The 21,218-nt window shown below is 40.2% G+C and overlaps 1 protein-coding gene across 3 annotated transcripts in view; it reads right to left on the bottom strand.

Annotated features, from left to right (window-relative positions):
* Positions 1-9,563, bottom strand: part of l3mbtl3 (L3MBTL histone methyl-lysine binding protein 3) — a 65,530-nt gene extending 55,967 nt beyond the window's left edge. Inside the window, exons 1-4 of one of the 3 annotated variants that reach the window (XM_079830819.1) lie at positions 9,384-9,563; positions 8,180-8,249; positions 3,053-3,171; positions 2,801-2,912 (exon numbers count right to left, since the gene is read on the bottom strand). In XM_079830819.1, the coding sequence (XP_079686945.1) occupies positions 2,801-2,912; positions 3,053-3,154 (214 nt within the window). In that variant the 5' untranslated portion in view covers positions 3,155-3,171; positions 8,180-8,249; positions 9,384-9,563. Of the gene's footprint in view, positions 1-2,800; positions 2,980-3,052; positions 3,172-8,179; positions 8,250-9,383 lie in introns of those variants that run through there. The other 2 variants (XM_079830820.1, XM_079830821.1) reach the window with 2 other exon arrangements.
* Between the last annotated feature and the right edge of the window lie 11,655 nt (positions 9,564-21,218).

The following is a 21,218-nucleotide window of genomic DNA, read 5'->3' as shown; positions in this document are numbered from 1 at the left end:
GAGCCGTATCTACACACACTCCGGATCCCCTTAAAGTTAAGTCGCCATTTTGTTTTGTTTCTAAATTCTACAGTAGCCCTAAACGGACAAACTTCTCTACAGAGCACTAGCTGCTCTCTGCTCTCTCAGCCGATGACATTTTTGTCCTCTGTTGGCCACCGTAGCTTCTCTACGTGCTTCAAAATGGCGAACATGAAGTTTGTCCAAATGAGGTAAATTGGGATCTATGTTCTTGGATTCCTTGGGCATGACCCAAGGAATCAATTAAAACCAGTTTTATGACAATAGTCAAATTGAATCAACAGTTATTAGCGTTTTTTGAAAATTCATTATAACTTCCTCCGAAACTTTTTGAGTACTGTTAGGGCTTGGTGCCGAAGACACAGTTCCGTAATAATACGCCAATGCATTCGTAAAATATAGCACTTTTTGACAACATTTAAAATGGCCGACGCCCAAAATGGTTGATATGGGAAAATTGGGTAAGGTGTGGCTCGGCGTGATGCCCCGAATCTAAAGAGACCAGTTTTGTGATTTTTGGTTAAAGCATTCTGAAGTTATAATTAAAAATATCACATTGTTGTATCTCTGGACCACTAGGTGGCACTGCGCCAAAACGCTGCAGGCAGCCTCAGGTCATGGTTGGCATAACACACACCAAGTTTGGTTACAATATGCTAAAGCGTTGCAGAGATACAGCCTGACATTCATTTTTGTGGGCACTTTGTCAAATTAATTTGCGAGTTATTCGAGAACAGTTTGACTAATCGTCCAATCGACCAATCATTTTGTCAGCATCGTCTGAAGATGGTCTGATTCAATTTTCGTGAAAACTGGGGCAATGGCCAAGGAGGAGTTCGAAAAAGTAGGTAAATATTTTTGTTATATTTTTGTTTTGAGCCCTTATGGTTCAAAAGTTATTAGCATAAACATGAGCGAAATTTTGGACAGGTGGTGGCGCTAGAGGGATTGAGTGGCCATAGACACAAGAGCGGAAGAAGAAGAAGAAGAAGAAAAAACAGAAGAATAATATTAAATATAGCTGCGAGCAGCCATTATCGGGGCCAAGCGCAAAGAGGAAGACAAGACATGCCGAAATGGCTGACAGTGTCAGATCAACTACAGCAATGAGCAATTAAACACATTTGAAGATGATTTTAGGCAAAAAGGCTGAAAAATGCATTGTAGTCTATGGGAATTTCATGTTTTGTTCTATTATAGTGCCACCAAGAGGTGCAATCCTACCATTTTTTTTATGTGTCCTCGGAGAGAGCCCACACATGTGTGTGTCAATTTTAGTGAAAATATCTCATTTCGTTTTGGAGTTATAGATATTTATATGAAAAAACAGGTAAAAAATGACTGACACCTGACTTTGATTGGATTTTACTCCCCCTTACTATCAATATTTTGACATTTGGGCATTAACGTTTAGCTATCGACCTATGTTTCTGAACTTCTGGCGCTGGTTTCGTCTCGATCGGACTAGCGGTTTCGAAGATATCAGCTAACGTTTTTAAAGCGCTTAATTACAACGCTGCACAAACCATAGGCCGAAACCTGGCAAATCTGGCATCGTTGGACTCGGCAAGGATTCAGGAGACGAAAAAAGTTACTCCCATGAAAATAAGTCAACCACACCCAAAGTTATAAGCGTTTGAAAAAAACATTCTCCACTAGGTGGCGCTGTTTCAAAATTTATCTGGCTCCTTCAGGGCATTGTGCTGATGACCCATACCAAGTTTCATAACAATCTGTTCATGCGTTCATAAAATACAGCATTTCAGCACATAATTCAAAATGGTCGACAACCAAAAATGGTAAAATTGGATATCAGTCGACTCGGCATGACGTTTTTTGGACAAACGGTTCAGAAGTTAAAAACAAAAATAAAAAAAATTCGTATCTCCGGCTTGACTTGTTTATCGCCGAAATGCTGCATGTTGCCTCAGGTCATGCTTGTGATGACATGTACCAAGTTTGGTTTGAATACGATAAAGCGTTGCGGAGATATAGCCTTAAGTGTATTTTCGCAACCGCTATGTAAAATTTGTTCGCGAGTTTATTGAAAACGGTTTGACCAATCAACTTGAATTCCATAACTTTTTGTTGCAACCGCCAGAAGATGATCTGGTTAAATTTTCGTGCAAATCGGACGAACGTTTTTTTGGAAAATTCAAAATGGCGGGAATGTGTTTCTAGCCCTTAGGATTCAAAGGTTATTAGCATAAACATGAGTCAAACTTTGGACAGGTGGTGGCGCTAGAGGGATTGAGTTAGAGACTCAAAATTTGCTATGGTGACAGATCAGACTGTTCTCTATGAGTGTGCCAAATTTCATAACTTTCCATGCCATGGCGGAAGAAGAAGAAGAAGAGCGCTAACGATTTCAATAGCTGCCTCCGCACCTTCAGTTCTTGGCCCCTAATAAGAACGCAATGATTCTCCAACGTTCAGGTGCTTGGCACCTAAAGAGTAAACTATACGTATGATGTTAAGTTCACAAAGAAAACTCACAAGTGAGAGTATACAACAAAGTGTACTTTCATAAACAAAAAAAATATAGACTACTATATAGTATTTAATCAGTTTACCGTACTCGAAGTAAAGTTGCAGTAAGTTTACTACTTAAAAGTATACTTTTATACACTTAAGTAGTAAGTCCCGAGTAGTATTGAAACAGTATACTTCTAGTACACTGATATTAGTATACTTATTACATAAGGCATACTTCAAATATACTTTAGAGGGCGTAAGTAAGGGGGCGGGGCTTAAGGGAAGTGTGTTATTGTGTGTTTACCCTCTTGAGCCGTGGGGACGCTCCATGTGGTGGTGGCGTGAGCTTTCTTGCCCCTCTCCTCCTCCATCTCGTCCGTTATGACCTCCAAGACCCCAAACTCATTCACCCGGAACTGACACACACACACACACACACAACAGAGACGCTCACACACTGTCTGCACGGCTGAGTGTACACAACTAACACACACACACACAAGGATTTAATGCAGTTTTCCGGTTGGCAGGGCGTTTATCGCATGTCTTCCCTCACCTTGAGCTCGCTGCCGGGAAGAGTTCCCACTCCGTCCTTCCAGTCCATGGCTCCGTACACGTCAAACTCTGGAGCCGCTGCGCTGGGGCCCGACGACGCCATCACACATCACAGCGAACCTGAAACGCCAACCATATATGATCATTCACATCAGCCAATTCATCTACACACACACTTCACACACGGCAACATGCTGGCGGCCCAGATCCGGCCCACATCCGGCACACAGGGAATCCACTCGCCCAGATGTGGGCCGGATCTGTGTTTCCACTCCTGGAAAACAGAGCTAAATACTGATTTAGTAGCGGTTTGCGTGTGTGTGCATGTGCAAATGTGCCTTTTTGGAGATCATACACTGCAAAAAATGCTTTTCTTACTTAGTATTTTTGTCTTTTTTTCAGTCCAAATATCTAAAAAATCTTACATTAAGAAGCATTTACTAGACAAGCAAAAGTTTTTGTCTTGTTTTGGGGGAAAATAACTCAAAATTAAGGGAGTTTTTGCTTAAAATAAGCAAAATAATCTGCCAATGGGGTAAGCAAAATAATCTTAATTCAAACAGAAAACAAGATTATTTTGTTTACCACATTGGCAGATTATTTATCTTATTTTAAGCAAGTTAGTTGTTTTATTTTCCCCCAAAACAAGACAAAAACTTTTGCTTGTAAATGCTTCCTAATGTAAGATTTGTTAGATATTTGGACTGAAAAAAAGACAAAAATACTAAGTAAGAAAAGCATTTTTTTGCAGTGTAGATTGTAAGATTGACAATTAAATCAGAATAAAATTTATTTTTTTCTGTTAGATTTGACATGTATTGTGGGATTCACACACAGACTAATGAAAAATCATTTAAAACAACACTATTTTACATGTTATCCCACAATTACACTGCAAAAATTGCTTTTCTTATTTAGTTTTTTGACTTGTTCACAATCTAAATATCTAAAAGATATATATTTCTTGTTTTCTGGAGTTTTTGGCAGATCATTTGCTTGTTTTAAGCAAAAACTCCCTTCATTTTGATTTGATTTTCCAGAAAACAAGAACAAATATCTTATGTAATTTGACCTATCTAGTCAAAGCATCTTGATTTAAGACATTTTAGATATTTTGACTGTAAACAAGACAAAAATACTGATTTAGCAGCGGTTTGCGTGTATGTGCATGTGCAAATGTTCCTTTTTTGAGATCATAGATTGTAAGATTGACAATTAAATCAGAATAAAATGTATTTTTTTCTGTTAGATTTGACATGTATTGTGGGATTCACACACAGACTAATGAAAAATCATTTAAAACAACACTATTTGACATGTTATCCCACAATTACACAGCAAAAATTGCTTTTCTTATTTAGTATTTTTGACTTGTTTACAGTCAAAATATCTAAAAAGTCTTAAAAATAAGATGATTTTACTAGATAAGTAAAATTAGATAAGATATTTGTTCTTGTTTTCTGGAAAATAAAATCAAAATGAAGAGTTTTTGCCAATGGGGTAAAAAAAACTTTATTTATATATTGATTATTTTTCTTTTTTGGTTGTTTTAAGCAAAAACTCCCTCCATTTTGATTTGATTTTCCAAAAAAACAAGAACAAATATCTTATGTAATTTGACCTATCTAGTAAAATCATCTTGATTTAAGACATTTTAGATATTTTGACTGTAAATAAAGACAAAAATACTGATTTAGTAGCGGTTTGCGTGTATGTGCATGTGCAAATGTTCCTTTTTGGAGATCGTAGATTGTAAGATTGACAATTAAATCAGAATAAAATGTATTTTTCTGTTAGATTTGACATGTATTGTGGGATTCACACATAGACTAATGAAAAATCATTTAAAACAACACTATTTTACATGATATCCAACAATTACACCGCAAAAAAATATTTATATTACTAGACTAGATAGGTAAAATATGAATTTGACCTTAATTAGATTTTACATGTATTGTGGGATTCACACATAGACTAATGAAAAATCATTTAACACTAGTTTTGACATGTTATCCCACAATTACACCGCAAAAAAATGCTTTTCTTATTTAGTATTTTTGACTTGTTTACAGTCCAAATATCTAAAAGATATATATTTCTTGTTTTCTGGAGTTTTTGGCAGATAATTTGCTTGTTTTAAGCAAAAACTCCATTCATTTTGATTTGATTTTCCAGAAAACAAGAACAAATATCTTATGTAATTTGACCTATCTAGTCACAGCATCTTGATTTAAGACATTTTAGATATTTTGACTGTAAACAAGACAAAAATACTGATTTAGAAGCGGTTTGCGTGTATGTGCATGTGCAAATGTTCCTTTTTTGAGATCATAGATTGTAAGATTGACAATTAAATCAGAATAAAATGTTTTTTTTTTTCTGTTAGATTTGACATGTATTGTGGGATTCACACACAGACTAATGAAAAATCATTTAAAACAACACTATTTGACATGTTATCCCACAATTACACTGCAAAAATTGCTTTTCTTATTTAGTATTTTTGTCTTGTTTACAGTCAAAATATCTAAAAAGTCTTAAATCAATATGATTTGACTAGATAAGTAAAATTACATAAGATATTTGTTCTTGTTTTCTGGAAAATCAAATCAAAATGAAGTGAGTTTTGCCAATGGGGTAAAAAAAAAAGATTTATATATTGATTATTTTTCTTTTTTGCTTGTTTTAAGCAAAAACACACTTCATTTTGATTTTATTGTCCCGAAAAGAAGAACAAATATCTTATGTAATTTGACCTATCTAGTCAAATCATCTTGATTTAAGACTTTTTAGATATTTTGACTGTGAATAAAGAAAAAAAATACTGATTTAGCAGCGGTTTGCGTGTGTGTGCATGTACAAATGTTCCTTTTTGGAGATCGTAGATTGTAAGATTGACAATTAAATCAGAATAAAATGTATTTTTCTGTTAGATTTGACATGTATTGTGGGATTCACACATAGACTAATGAAAAATCATTTAAAACAACACTATTTTACATGTTATCCCACAATTACACCACAAAAAAATATTTATATTACTAGACTAGATAGGTAAAATATGAATTTTACCTTAATTAGATTTGACATTTATTGTGGGATTCACACATAGACTAATGAAAAATCATTTAAAACAACACTATTTGACATGTTATCCAACAATTACACCAAAAAAAAAGCTTTTCTTATTTATTATTTTTGACTTGTTTACAGTCCAAATATCTAAAAGATATATTTTTCTTGTTTTCTGGAGTTTTTGGCAGATCATTTTGCTTGTTTTAAGCAAAAACTCCCTTCATTTTGATTAGATTTTCCAGAAAACAAGAACAAATATCTTATGTAATTTGACCTATCTAGTCAAAGCATCTTGATTTAAGACATTTTAGATATTTTGACTGTAAACAAGACAAAAAAACTGATTTAGTAGCGGTTTGCGTGTATGTGCATGTGCAAATGTTCCTTTTTTGAGATCATAGATTGTAAGATTGACAATTAAATCAGAATAAAATGTATTTTTTTTCTGTTAGATTTGACATGTATTGTGGGATTCACACACAGACTAATGAAAAATCATTTAAAACAACACTATTTGACATGTTATCCCACAATTACACAGCAAAAATTGCTTTTCTTATTTAGTATTTTTGTCTTGTTTACAGTCAAAATATCTGAAATGTCTTAAATCAAGATGCTTTTACTAGATAAGTAAAATTACATAAGATATTTGTTCTTGTTTTCTGGAAAATCAAATCAAAATGAAGAGTTTTTGCCAATGGGGTAAAAAAAACTTTATTTATATATTGATTATTTTTCTTTTTTGCTTGTTTTAAGCAAAAACTCCCTCCATTTTGATTTGATTTTCCAGAAAACAAGAACAAATATCTTATGTAATTTGACCTATCTAGTAAAATCATTTTGATTTAAGACATTTTAGATATTTGGACTGTAAATAAAGACAAAAATACTGATTTAGTAGCGGTTTGCGTGTATGTGCATGTGCAAATGTTCCTTTTTTGAGATCATAGATTGTAAGATTGACAATTAAATCTGAATAAAATGTATTTTTCTGTTAGATTTGACATGTATTGTGGGATTCACACATAGACTAATGAAAAATCATTTAAAACAACACTATTTGACATGTTCTCCCACAATTACACCGCAAAAAAATATTTATATTACTAGACTAGATAGGTAAAATATGAATTTTACCTTAATTAGATTTGACATGTATTGTGGGATTCACACATAGACTAATGAAAAATCATTTAAAACAACACTATTTGACATGTTATCCCACAATTACACCACAAAAAAATGCTTTTCTTATTTAGTATTTTTGACTTGTTTACAGTCTAAATATCTAAAAGATATATTGTTCTTGTTTTCTGGAGTTTTTGGCAGATTATTTGCTTGTTTTAAGCAAAAACACCCTTCATTTTGATTAGATTTTCCAGAAAACAAGAACAAATATCTTATGTAATTTGACCTATCTAGTCAAAGCATCTTGATTTAAGACTTTTTAGATATTTTGACCGTAAATAAAGAAAAAATACTGATTTAGTAGCGGTTTGCATGTGCAAATGAGCCTTTTTTGAGATTTTAGATTGTAAGATTGACAATTAAATCAGAATAAAATGTATTTTTCTGTTAGATTTGACATGTATTGTGAAAAAAGTCTTAAAAATAAGATGATTTTACTAGATAGGTAAAATTACATAAGATATTTGTTCTTGTTTCCTGGAAAATCAAATCAAAATGAAGAGTTTTTGCCAATGGGGTAAAAAAAAACTTTATTTATATATATATTGATTATTTTTCTTTTTTGCTTGTTTTAAGCAAAAACTCCCTCCATTTTGATTTGATTTTCCAGAAAACAAGAACAAATATCTTATGTAATTTGACCTATCTAGTAAAAGCATCTTGATTTAAGACTTTTTAGATATTTGGACTGTAAACAAGACCAAAATACTAAATAAGAAAAGCATTTTTTGCAGTGTAAAACGCTTTATGTAAATAATTCCCATGTTGCTTTAGCGCAGAACTGGTTTAACAGCTATCGCCTTGTGCATTTATACAGCAGACAATACACATGCATGCTCACTTTAATACACACTCTACACACCATAAAAACATTAGAGGACGGCGGATGGTTTCTTCTTATAATCTTAGTCACTCCCTACAGCTGAAGTGATCTGTAAGGACATAAGCAGCAGTTTAACAGGAGTGTGTTAGTGGCGCATGCATGAGGCCTACAGCACGTGCGTGTGTTTCCCGCCGGCGCCGCCAGGGGCCGCTGTTGCCCGCGCTCATCCGCGACGCTGCAAACTTTCAAGCCTCCCATTGAAAACAATGAAATCAACACAAATGCTAGCAACACTGTAACATTCACGCGTGTTTTGATTCATTTTAACACCGTTTAGCACTATATACTCAAGCCAGAGATGAATAGCTGTTTTATAAACTGCTTATTTATCATGTTGCACAATTCAACTATTTATTAATCATAATTTTCTCAATGAATATGTAAAAAATGTACTTTATTGAATCTATTTATTATACTAATATTTTTATATAGATTAAATGCGTTTTATAACACGATGATTATGATGATACATAAAATCCGTATGTTATTTTTTCACCTCGAGTTTTAATGCACCGGGTTTTTTTCCTATTAAACGCGTTTATTTCATGCGTTGTGTGTATTTCTCACGTGCAGCTTGAAATAGTTTCCCCCGAATGAGCTGAAAATATGATATTTCTCTTTAGATATGGTCGACGGCGAGCAGCGATGGCACATTATCTGATATTAAAACACTTTTCTTTAATGTGTTTTAAAGGCAGTTTCTCAAAATGGCGGAGCAGGAATTATATTCACTATATAATTGAAAGACACAGGCCTGGCGAAACGCGTCATTATTGCTGATCAATGACATTTAAAGTGAATGATTGAGCTGATCGAGGCATGTTTTGTTTCGCACGATCAGTTCCTGCCATAAGCACTTATTCTACACAGACTCATAAATACACGCGTTATTCACACACATACACACACTTTGATCCTTTCTATCGACTGCGTCTGTTTATGTTGTCATTCATTATCGCTATTCTTTATTTCACACTCTGTCTCTCTCTCTCTTCCTGCTGCTCATATTATTGATGACACGTCCAGGCGTTTTCTACTTTATATCTAACTTTCATTATTATTCCGATGCATTAAACCTCCCGCGAAAGTCGCACGCGCCGCGTAAAGGTTTATTACACAGTATAAAATGCAACACAAGCAGTTTATCCTAGCGTGCGATTGTTTTAATTTGTCTGTTTCTTACCCAAATTCTCCCACGAGTACTGAGAAATTGGCCAGGCGGACTCCAGTGCGCATGCGCACAGCCGTCGCGCTTCACACTCGCCCATCATGACAATATCGAAAGTTTTGCGCTGAAAACAATTCCGTCGAATCTCGACGCTGTCGCGCGTGGCCACGGATCCTCACACACCCGCCTGTGTGTGTGTTTTAAGGTGGTCCGATGGCGTAACACATCGCCATTACGATTTTGTTACTAAAAATAAATTCCTGCGTGCGACCGAACCTTCCAAAATGCGCATAAACACCTCAGAAAATACAATCAAAGTGTCGAGATGGAGAAATGAGACGAACCGTGAGGGCTGTGTGGTGTAGCCTAGGTAGTGAACACATAACTAGCCTCACTGAACAACACACACTGGCTCTGTTGTAGCCTATAGCCTACTAAACTTAAACAACAGCCTGCTAACACAACCTCACGATTTCTCAATACAGCTACACTGTAAAAAAGGCCATTCATAAAATGTTGGAAGAGCAAAAATATCCTAGTTGGACTGATATTCTTGCTAAGAGAACATATTAATTCTGCAAAAATATATTGAATGAGGGTTATTTTCAAATCCAGTCAACATTCAGAATGATTAAAGTTGACTAATAAACATAAACCCAGACAATATTTGGTAAAAGTAGCCAGCTGTGTACGCACATAAGATGCTATTTTAATATGTAAAGCAGAAAATATGGTTAGTTATAAGCATTTGATATTATATCAAAACAACGTTTGTCAAACCCTGAATGTGTTTTAATGTTTCGTTTTGTATTATGAGGAGCGGATGGATCTGATAGGTTTTTAAATCTTGAATTTAAGCTGTTTTATACTATTGTGATCCGAGAACAACACACTGCATAATGGACCACTTGAAACGACTAAACTATAAAGAGCAACACTATATTCATCTGAGCATAACAACCATAAATACACCAGACTATGTCTAAATAAGTGAACTGAACTGTCCAGAACGTATAATAATACACTATTAAACTAAAATATGCTGAATTATATTCTGCTGTACTATAAAAATGAGTGGGTTTTAACGGTTTTGTGGTCATTCGGTTACTTTACAAACGTAAATGTAATGTTATTTGAATGTTCTCTGAACGTTCTGACACAAGTTACATTTAAAAAAACGACTAATGTTGCATGAAGGATGTCATGTTTAAATGATATTGCACTGTTGCTGTAAGGCCTACAGAAGCACAGAATACACTGTAAAAAAGGCCATTCATAAAATGTTGGAAGAGGAAAAATATCTAAGTTGGACTGATATTCTTGCTAAGAGAACATATTAAATCTGCAAACATATATGTGAAGAACATTGAATGAAAGGGTTTTTTTCAAATCCAGTCAACATTAAGAACGACTAAAGTTGACTGATAAACATAAACCCAGACAATATTTGGTAAAAGTAGCCAGCTGTGTACGCACATAAGATGCTATTTTAATATGTAAAGCAGAAAATATGGTTTGTGCTGTTTAAACGGGTCATTATAAGCATTTAATATTATATCAAAACAACGTTTGTCATATCCTGATTGTGTTTTAATGTTTAGTTTCGTATTATGAGGAGCGGATGGACTCAAGTTACATTTAAAAAACGACAAACGTTCCATGAATGATGTATAAATAATGTTTCTGTGCTTTTTGAGAATGTTATTAAGAGCAGATAACATTGAACAAATGTTCTATTTGCGTTACTGCAAGAACGTTTGTTCATTTGCCCTTATTTAGCCGTTATCTGGGACGAAACTATATTGGATTAAGTTATGCTGTAGGCCTACAGAACTGCAGAATATAGCTACGATTCTGATCTGAACTAACTTAATCTATACTGAAGACATTACTGGTGTGCATCTCGAGACAAAACAACGGCAATACCGCTCAATAATGCAGTTTACTCTGGGATTAAGCCTTGTCTGTGAAACCGGGGGAAATGACAAACAGTGATAAAATAAACTGGTCGTATTATTAGATGAGCCTACTGAGCAATCCAGAGCCGGATTTATTCATTGTATTAAGCAATTTGTTGCGATTTATTAGTGCAATCCAACTATAATTGTAAGTCAGGCTTTAACTGTTGTCATCCACACTTTAGCTAATCAAATAACCACAACATTTATTTATAAAGCACATTTACACACATTATAGATTCATCCAAAGTGCTGGTCTGCACAATAAAAGCTACACAGTTATCAAACTCTAGTTTAGACCTCATGTGATGTGACTAGAGATGCCAATATTTTGTTTGCTAATTCATTAAAACAACTTGTTTTATGTAGTTGGATGTAGAAGGCGGTTTTGGTTTTGGTTTTAATTGTGCCACTTACAGAAGCTCAGTGCGCAACAAATGCTAACATACATAAGGCATGTGGCAAACTGAGTTCAAAGGTCAAAGAGACAGATTTTCAAGGTAGAGATGTGGGTTGAAGGGATAGTTCACCCAAAAATGTAAATTCTGTCAGGATCACTATCGTCAAAGTGATAGACAATTAGTATATAGTTTAGATTGGCGGTATGGTTCTGTTCTGGGCAAGAACTAAGCATGGATAAGAGCAGGGAGAGCAGGGATAAACCCCGTGAGGGAAAACAGAAGCACGATGTATTGCAGAAAGCATTAATGTCAATATTAATATGTATAACCTAATTCAGAAATTTAGATTCAGATGTCATCAGATGCCAAATCCTGACGGACGACAGGAGGAGCTGGGGATGGAGGAGGGTAATTAGCTCCGGAGAAACACGATAGCAGCTGATAATACTGAAGGAGCTTATACACTCACCTAAAGGATTATTAGGAACACCTGTTCAATTTCTCATTAATGCAATTATCTAATCAACCAATCGCATGGCAGTTGCTTCAATGCATTTAGGGTTGTGGTCCTGGTCAAGACAATCTCCTGAACTCCACACTGAATGTCGGAATGGGAAAGAAAGGAGATTTAAGCTATTTTGAGCAATTCGGAGTATTTCACAATCTGCTCAGTTACTGGGATTTTCACGCACAACCATTTCTAGGGTTTACAAAGAATGGTGTGAAAAGGGAAACACATCCAGTATGCGGCAGTCCTGTGGAGAAAATGCCTTGTTGATGCTAGAGGTCAGAGGTCATGGGCCGACTGATTCAAGCTGATAGAAGAGCAACTTTGACTGAAATAACCACTCGTTACAACCGAGGTCTGCAGCAAAGCATTTGTGAAGCCACAACACACACAACCTTGAGGCGGATGGGCTACAACAGCAGAAGACCCCACCGGGTACCACTCATCTCCACTACTAATAGGAAAAAGAGGCGACAATTTGCACAAGCTCACCAAAATTGGACAGTTGACGACTGGAAAAATGTTGCCTGGTCTGATGAGTCTCGATTTCTGTTGAGACATTCAGATGGTAGAGTCAGAATTTGGCGTAAACCGAATGAGAACATGGATCCATCATGCCTTGTTACCACTGTGCAGGCTGGTGGTGGTGGTGTAATGGTGTGGGGGATGTTTTCTTGGCACACTTTAGGCCCCTTAGTGCCAATTGGGCATGATTTAAATGCCACGGCCTACCTGAGCATTGTTTCTGACCATGTCCATCCCTTTATGAGCACCATGTCCCCATCCTCTGATGGCTACTTCCAGCAGGATAATGCTCCGTCACAAAGCTCCAATCATTTCAAACTGGTTTCTTGAACATGACAATGAGTTCACTGAACTAAAATGGCCCCCACAGTCTCCAGATCTCAACCCAATAGAGCATCTTTGGGATGTGGTGGAACGGGAGCTTCGTGCCCTGGATGTGCATCCCACAAATCTCCATCAACTGCAGATGCTCTCCTATCAATATGGCCAACATTTCTAAAGAATGCTTTCAGCACCTTGTTGAATCAATGCCACGCAGAATTAAAGCAGTTCTGAAGGCGAAAGGGGGTCAAACACAGTATTAGTATGTGTTCCTAATAATCCTTTAGGTGAGTTTATAAGCACTCTGTGATGGCCATCGTATTCCTATAGGTAGACGTGATCAGCTGATGCGAGCTTGACTAACGTGCCCTGCCAGAACTAACGCTATGCTGAATTTCTGTCATTAATTCCTCTCATGTCGTTCCAATCCCGTCAGACTTTCGTTCTTCAGAACACAAATGAAGATATTTCTGATGAAATCCGAGAGGTTTCTGACCCTTCCATAGACAGCAACGTCATTGCATTTCAAGGTCCAGAAAGGCAGTAAAGACATGGTTAAAATAGTCATGTGACTCCAGTGAATCAGCCTTAATGTGATGAAGAGATGAGAATACTTTAGTGCGCAAAAACAAACACACATAACGACTTTATTCAACAATCTCCTCTCGTCTGTGTCAGGCTCTTACACAGTTGATGTAGTAAACACAGTGCAGAGCTTCCGTGTTCTACGTCAGAACGCCGGCTCGCCATTGGCCGATGCTGTTCACGTGAGCACCACAACACATGCATTGGAGCTGGCCAATAGTGAAGCCTTGTTTATACTTTGGTCTGTCTCCGCAGCACACTCCTTCCCAAACGGACGAGGCGTTTACATTCGACGCGCTCGCCATTGTGCTATTCTTTGAAATGACAGAGGGCGACTCGGAGTAATTGTTCTATAAACCATCAGGAAAAAGTGGCGAGAAGAAGTGGGCTAATGTACTCAGGTGATGATATTTATTTTAGTACACTTCACCGAAAACCACACTAGAATTGTGTAAAACTCAGTAAACCTTGATATTACTTGTGACATGAGAACAAATCATGTAAACAACTAAATTAACGATCTCTTAAATATTTCCTAATTTCACTAAACATTTTCATTTAGTGATTTTTTTTATTAAAGTCCTAGTGAGCCGGAAGTTGCAACTGATTTTATTTCAGTGCTGTGACGTATTTCCAAGTGAAACGGTATTTTAAATAGAGGGCAGGGTTTGACTTCAGCGCTCCTCCTCTCCATCTCTCGCTCATAGCAGACTAACGGATGGAGGGGTGAAGGATATTCAAACCCAAGCCGTCGCATAGTCGTCATCGGAAAGGGTACGCCATTCAAGACCGGAAGTTACTTTTCAGATTTTGATTAAAGATTACCACGGCAAACTATTTTTTTATGTGTATTAACTTGCATGGATTAATTGTTCACCCTAAGACCTGTAATGTGGGCTGACAAAGTAAATAAGATCGATTTTGATTTCATGATGACTTTAAACATGGATCTTTACTTAAAAGGGCTTATTTCTGCTTTTGTAGGCTCATTTCGTAAATATAAGCACCTCATTTGTAAGTGCAAACTGTGTGCCGGTGATGAGACGTCATGCTCGGCTAGATTCGCCTGGAACTCGTGCATCTTCGGATGCGCTGTTACAAAAAATGCGCTGCACACCGGCAGGTGAAATGTGGTCTTGCGCACTCAAAGCCCACGACCGCCCGCTCCGCGGTGACGTCATTTTTGCCGCGCGCACCCTTGCGCTCGTGCGGACGCGTCGAGTATAAACAAGAGCCGGCGTTCTGGCGCAGAACACGGAAGCGCTGCACTGTTTACACTACATCAACTGCATAGGTCTGTTATTTTTGTTTTTGTGCACTAAAGTTATTGTGGCGTATAAACTCAAAAATCAATCCAAACGCCGCGGCAGGCAAAGACATGTGGGTTAACACTGAAGACGCGTCACACTGAACCATTGCACATGATGGAAAGTATTTATTGCTTTATTCCGCAATTTCCTTTGACAGATGTTCTTCATAAACCGTACAAAATACCTCAGTACATTCACAGATGTTGATGAGGACAGTGACGGTAACAGTGACTGTGAAGGTGACGATGATGTTGACGTCAACAGAAAGTTTCTCCCCATGCTCACCCTGCCGCCATGATTCCAAACCCTTAGGTGAGCACACACACTAATACACACACTAATACACACACCACGCCCCCAGTGCCACCCACAGTAACCGATGATGCCACTTAGCACATGCACATACACAGAAAAAGAGGAAATAGACAAATCAAACCCAATGTATGGCTCCTACAAAGTATTCTCGTGGCTTCATCACATTAAGGCTGATCCACTGGAGTCACATGGGCTATTTTAACCATGTCTTTACTGCCTTTCTGGACCTTGAAATGATGTTGCTGTCTATGGGGTAGAGTTTAGATTATCTGCGGGCCGGGCCGATATTTCCCGCCACTATCCTCGAGCCGATCAAGCATTTGTGTTTTTTAATCATTACTTTATTAGCCTAATTGGGTGGGCAGAAAGCTATGCCATAATCAGAAATAATATATATTCATTCTAGAATTCTGAAAGCATTCCAGGATTGTTCTCCATATAATGGACTTCAATGGGAACCAACGGTTCAAGGTCCAAATGACAGTTTCAGTATTCAAGTATTCAACAGTATTCAAATGTCTTTGTGCCAGTTTATCGTTTAAAATGCCCATTTCTTGTGCGTATCCTGGGTGTTTTAATATTAGAAAGCCTAAAAGAAAATTTTCATCAGGACAGAAATGTGTGACTTTTCATAGATTTTCTTAAACACAATCCTGAGGGACTGAAACTGTGGTTGCTCGCGCTGCTCTTGGATGACATCACGAATGCGCATCACAGAACAGAGCAAGGCGAGCATTTGTGCTTATAAAACTTAAACCTTTTTTTTTTTTGGCTAGATAAGACCCTTATTCATCGTCTGATTTTTTGGGCCCGATCTAAGCTCTACTATGGAGGGTCAGAAACCTCTCGGATTTCATCAGAAAAATCTTCACCTGTGTTCTGAAGATGAACGAAGGACGATTTACATTTACATTGATGAACGATTTACATTTCTGGGTGAACTAACCCTTTAATTAACCCTTCGCCAGGAGTTTGATTGACAGGCGATCTGACCAATCATAATCCGCCATTCGCAGAATCCGCTATTTTTGTCCGACAGAGCAGTCAAGAGAGTTAGTAGATTAACGTCTGTGGACTTGAACTTGTAAAACGGTGTGTGCTGACGTCTTTCCGCGGTTGAAACAACATTCCTTCTGAAGTTCATTCATGTTTTATTTGATACTATAAATGAACTAGAGTGAAAAGATGAATGATTCACGAGCAGCTTTAACTGAGGCGCTACAGCGACCTGTCACCACACATTAAAGAGCCACAAAACAGTATTTTTGTTTACATTTATTTAAAAATGACAATATTTTAGAGTTGAGTCTTTGTTTCATATTAAAAGTAACCTGCTCTGTCCTGACTGTCAGTGTGTTGTCAGCATCCTCTTTGCTCTGCGAAGTGTTTTTGGTGTGTTTTTGGTGTGTGTGTGTGTGTGTGTGTGTGTGTGTGTGTGTGGTGTGAGAGAGCGGCTTGTTGGACATAGCAACAGTAACTAAAGGGGGCGGGTCTTTGCGAACGGTCAATTACAGTCAAACTATATACATATATAAACATTTCTTCACCTGTAAGCAACTTTGTGTATACCCTTCACTCTTAAAAATAAAGGTCTTTATTGTCATCGATGGCTCCTTGAAGAACCTTTACCATCCTTGGAAACTCTCCACTGCTCAAAAGGTTCTTTGTAGATTTTTAAAATCACATCTTTTAAGAACTGACCATTGAAAGTCCAGACAGTAGACCGATCCGGATTACATGTGGATTCCACACGCATCAGATGTGGGCCGGATCTGGGCCGACACTGGTTCTTTGGGGAACCAAAAACGGTTCTTCTATGGCAGGGCTGTCCAATCCTGTTCCTAAAATTCCACTGTCCTGCAGAGAATACCCATAATGCACTGTGAGGGTCGTGCCACATGAAGTGTGACCAGAAGATGGCGTCTCAGCTGAATCCTCCATCCATCCATTGTCCAAACTGCTGCTCCATTATGAATTGCTATTATTAATCCTCCAGGCTGGTGTGTTGGGGCAAGTTGGAGCTGAACTCTGCAGGACAGGTTTGGACAGCCCTGCTCGCTTTAGAGCCTTCAAGAGAAGAAGCTCCAGGCTTCAGCAGTGTTAGTAATCAGAGCATCCTGTTCCTGTTTGGCATATACACTAAAGTATTGAGCCGCTCCTCCATCACTGAGTTCAGGTGTTCAACCCCTTCATGGCCACAGGTGTGAAACTCCAGCTCTAGTGCAGACGCTTCTACACACATTAGAGAGAGAATGGGCCGCTCTCAGGAGTGTGTGTGTGTGTGTGTGTGTGTGTGTGTGTGTTCGCTTCTACACACATTAGAGAGAGAATGGGCCGCTCTCAGGAGTGTGTGTGTGTGTGTGTGTGTGTGTGTGTGTTCGCTTCTACACACATTAGAGAGAGAATGGGCCGCTCTCAGGAGTGTGTGTGTGTGTGTGTGTGTGTGTGTTCGCTTCTACACACATTAGAGAGAGAATGGGCCGCTCTCAGGAGTGTGTGTGTGTGTGTGTGTGTGTGTGTGTGTTCGCTTCTACACACATTAGAGAGAGAATGGGCCGCTCTCAGGAGTGTGTGTGTGTGTGTGTGTGTGTGTGTTCGCTTCTACACACATTAGAGAGAGAATGGGCCGCTCTCAGGAGTGTGTGTGTGTGTGTGTGTGTGTGTGTGTGTTCGCTTCTACACACATTAGAGAGAGAATGGGCCGCTCTCAGGAGTGTGTGTGTGTGTGTGTGTGTGTGTGTTCGCTTCTACACACATTAGAGAGAGAATGGGCCGCTCTCAGGAGTGTGTGTGTGTGTGTGTGTGTGTGTATGTTCGCTTCTACACACATTAGTGAGAGAATGGGCCGCTCTCAGGAGTGTGTGTGTGTGTGTGTGTGTATGTTCGCTTCTACACACATTAGTGAGAGAATGGGCCGCTCTCAGGAGTGTGTGTGTGTGTGTGTGTGTGTGTATGTTCGCTTCTACACACATTAGTGAGAGAATGGGCCGCTCTCAGGAGTGTGTGTGTGTGTGTGTGTGTCAGTGTGTGTTCGCTTCTACACACATTAGTGAGAGAATGGGCCGCTCTCAGGAGTGTGTGTGTGTGTGTGTGTGTGTGTTCGCTTCTACACACATTAGTGAGAGAATGGGCCGCTCTCAGGAGTGTGTGTGTGTGTGTGTGTGTGTGTTTGCTTCTACACACATTAGTGAGAGAATGGGCCGCTCTCAGGAGTGTGTGTGTGTGTGTGTGTGTGTGTGTGTGTGTGTGTGTGTGTGTGTTCGCTTCTACACACATTAGTGAGAGAATGGGCCGCTCTCAGGAGTGTGTGTGTGTGTGTGTGTGTGTGTGTGTTCGCTTCTACACACATTAGTGAGAGAATGGGCCGCTCTCAGGAGCTCAGAAAAAATACTAAATATTCCACGCTCAACTGTTAGTGGGATTATAACAAAGTGGAAGCGATTGGGAACAACAGCAACTCAGCCACAGCTCAGCGGGGTCAGCACATGCTGAGGGTCACAGAGCGGGGTCAGCACATGCTGAGGGTCACAGAGCGGGGTCAGCACATGCTGAGGGTCACAGAGCGGGGTCAGCGCATGCTAAGGGTCACAGAGCGGGGTCAGCGCATGCTGAGGGTCACAGAGCGGGGTCAGCGCATGCTGAGGGTCACAGAGCGGGGTCAGCGCATGCTGAGGGTCACAGAGCGGGGTCAGCACATGCTGAGGGTCACAGAGCGGGGTCAGCACATGCTGAGGGTCACAGAGCGGGGTCAGCACATGCTGAGGGTCACAGAGCGGGGTCAGCACATGCTGAGGGTCACAGAGCGGGGTCAGCACATGCTGAGGGTCACAGAGCGGGGTCAGCGCATGCTAAGGGTCACAGAGCGGGGTCAGCGCATGCTGAGGGTCACAGAGCGGGGTCAGCGCATGCTGAGGGTCACAGAGCGGGGTCAGCGCATGCTGAGGGTCACAGAGCGGGGTCAGCACATGCTGAGGGTCACAGAGCGGGGTCAGCACATGCTGAGGGTCACAGAGCGGGGTCAGCACATGCTGAGGGTCACAGAGCGGGGTCAGCACATGCTGAGGGTCACAGAGCGGGGTCAGCACATGCTGAGGGTCACAGAGCGGGGTCAGCACATGCTGAGGGTCACAGAGCGGGGTCAGCACATGCTGAGGGTCACAGAGCGGGGTCAGCACATGCTGAGGGTCACAGAGCGGGGTCAGCACATGCTGAGGGTCACAGAGCGGGGTCAGCACATGCTGAGGGTCACAGAGCGGGGTCAGCGCATGCTGAGGGTCACAAAGCGGGGTCAGCAAATGCTGAGGGTCACAGAGCGGGGTCAGCGCATGCTGAGGGTCACAAAGCGGGGTCAGCGCATGCTGAGGGTCACAGAGCGGGGTCAGCACATGCTGAGGGTCACAGAGCGGGGTCAGCACATGCTGAGGGTCACAGAGCGGGGTCAGCGCATGCTGAGGGTCACAGAGCGGGGTCAGCGCATGCTGAGGGTCACAGAGCGGGGTCAGCACATGCTGAGGGTCACAGAGCGGGGTCAGCGCATGCTGAGGGTCACAGAGCGGGGTCAGCACATGCTGAGGGTCACAGAGCGGGGTCAGCGCATGCTGAGGGTCACAGAGCGGGGTCAGCACATGCTGAGGGTCACAGAGCGGGGTCAGCACATGCTGAAGGTCACAGAAGTGGCCAACTTTCTGCAGAGTCAAGAGCTCCAGATCTCCAAACTCCTGTGGCCTTCAGATGAGCTCAAGAACAGTGTGTAGAGCTTCATGGAATGGGTTTCTATGGCCGAGCCGCTCATCCAAGCCTTACATCACCAAGTGCAATGCAAAGCGTGGGATGCAGTGGGGTAAAGTGCGCCACCACTGGACTCTAGAGCAGTGGAGACGTGTTCTCTGAGTGACCAATCACGCTTCTCTGTCTGACAATCCCATGGACGAGTCTGGGTTTGGCAGTTGCCAGGAGAACGGGACTGATTGCTGGTTTATGCTGGTTTGAGGTGGTTTATGCTGGTTTGAGCTGGTTTATGCTGGTCATGAGCTGGTTTATGCTGGTCATGAGCTGGTTTGAGCTGGTTTATGCTGGTCCTTAGCTGGTCATGAGCTGGTTTGAGCTGGTTTATGCTGGTCATGAGCTGGTCCTTAGCTGGTTTATGCTGGTCATGAGCTGGTCCTTAGCTGGTTTATGCTGATCATGAGCTGGTCCTTAGCTGGTTTATGCTGGTCATGAGCTGGTTTATGCTGGTCATGAGCTGGTCCTTAGCTGGTTTATGCTGGTCATGAGCTGGTTTATGCTGGTCATGAGCTGGTCCTAGCTGGTTTATGATGGTCATGAGCTGGTTTATGCTGGTCATGAGCTGGTCCTTAGCTGGTTTATGATGGTCATGAGCTGGTCCTTAGCTGGTTTATGCTGGTCATGAGCTGGTCCTTAGCTGGTCCTAGCTGGTTTATTATGGTCATGAGCTTGTTTATGCTGGTCATGAGCTGGTCCTTAGCTGGTTTATGCTGGTCATGAGCTGGTTTGAGCTGGTTTATGCTGGTCCTTAGCTGGTCATGAGCTGGTTTATGCTGGTCATGAGCTGGTCCTTAGCTGGTTTATGCTGGTCATGAGCTGGTCCTTAGCTGGTTTATGCTGGTCATGAGCTGGTCCTTAGCTGGTTTATGCTGGTCATGAGCTGGTTTATGCTGGTCATGAGCTGGTCCTTAGCTGGTTTATGCTGGTCATGAGCTGGTTTATGCTGGTCATGAGCTGGTCCTAGCTGGTTTATGATTGGTCATGAGCTGGTTTATGCTGGTCATGAGCTGGTCCTTAGCTGGTTTATGATGGTCATGAGCTGGTCCTTAGCTGGTTTATGCTGGTCATGAGCTGGTCCTTAGCTGGTCCTAGCTGGTTTATGATGGTCATGAGCTGGTTTATGCTGGTCATGAGCTGGTCCT

The sequence above is a fragment of the Gobio gobio genome (assembly GCF_949357685.1).
Source record: "Gobio gobio genome assembly, chromosome: 12".
NCBI lineage: Eukaryota > Metazoa > Chordata > Actinopteri > Cypriniformes > Gobionidae > Gobio > Gobio gobio.
This window is presented reverse-complemented; position numbering and strand designations above follow the sequence as displayed.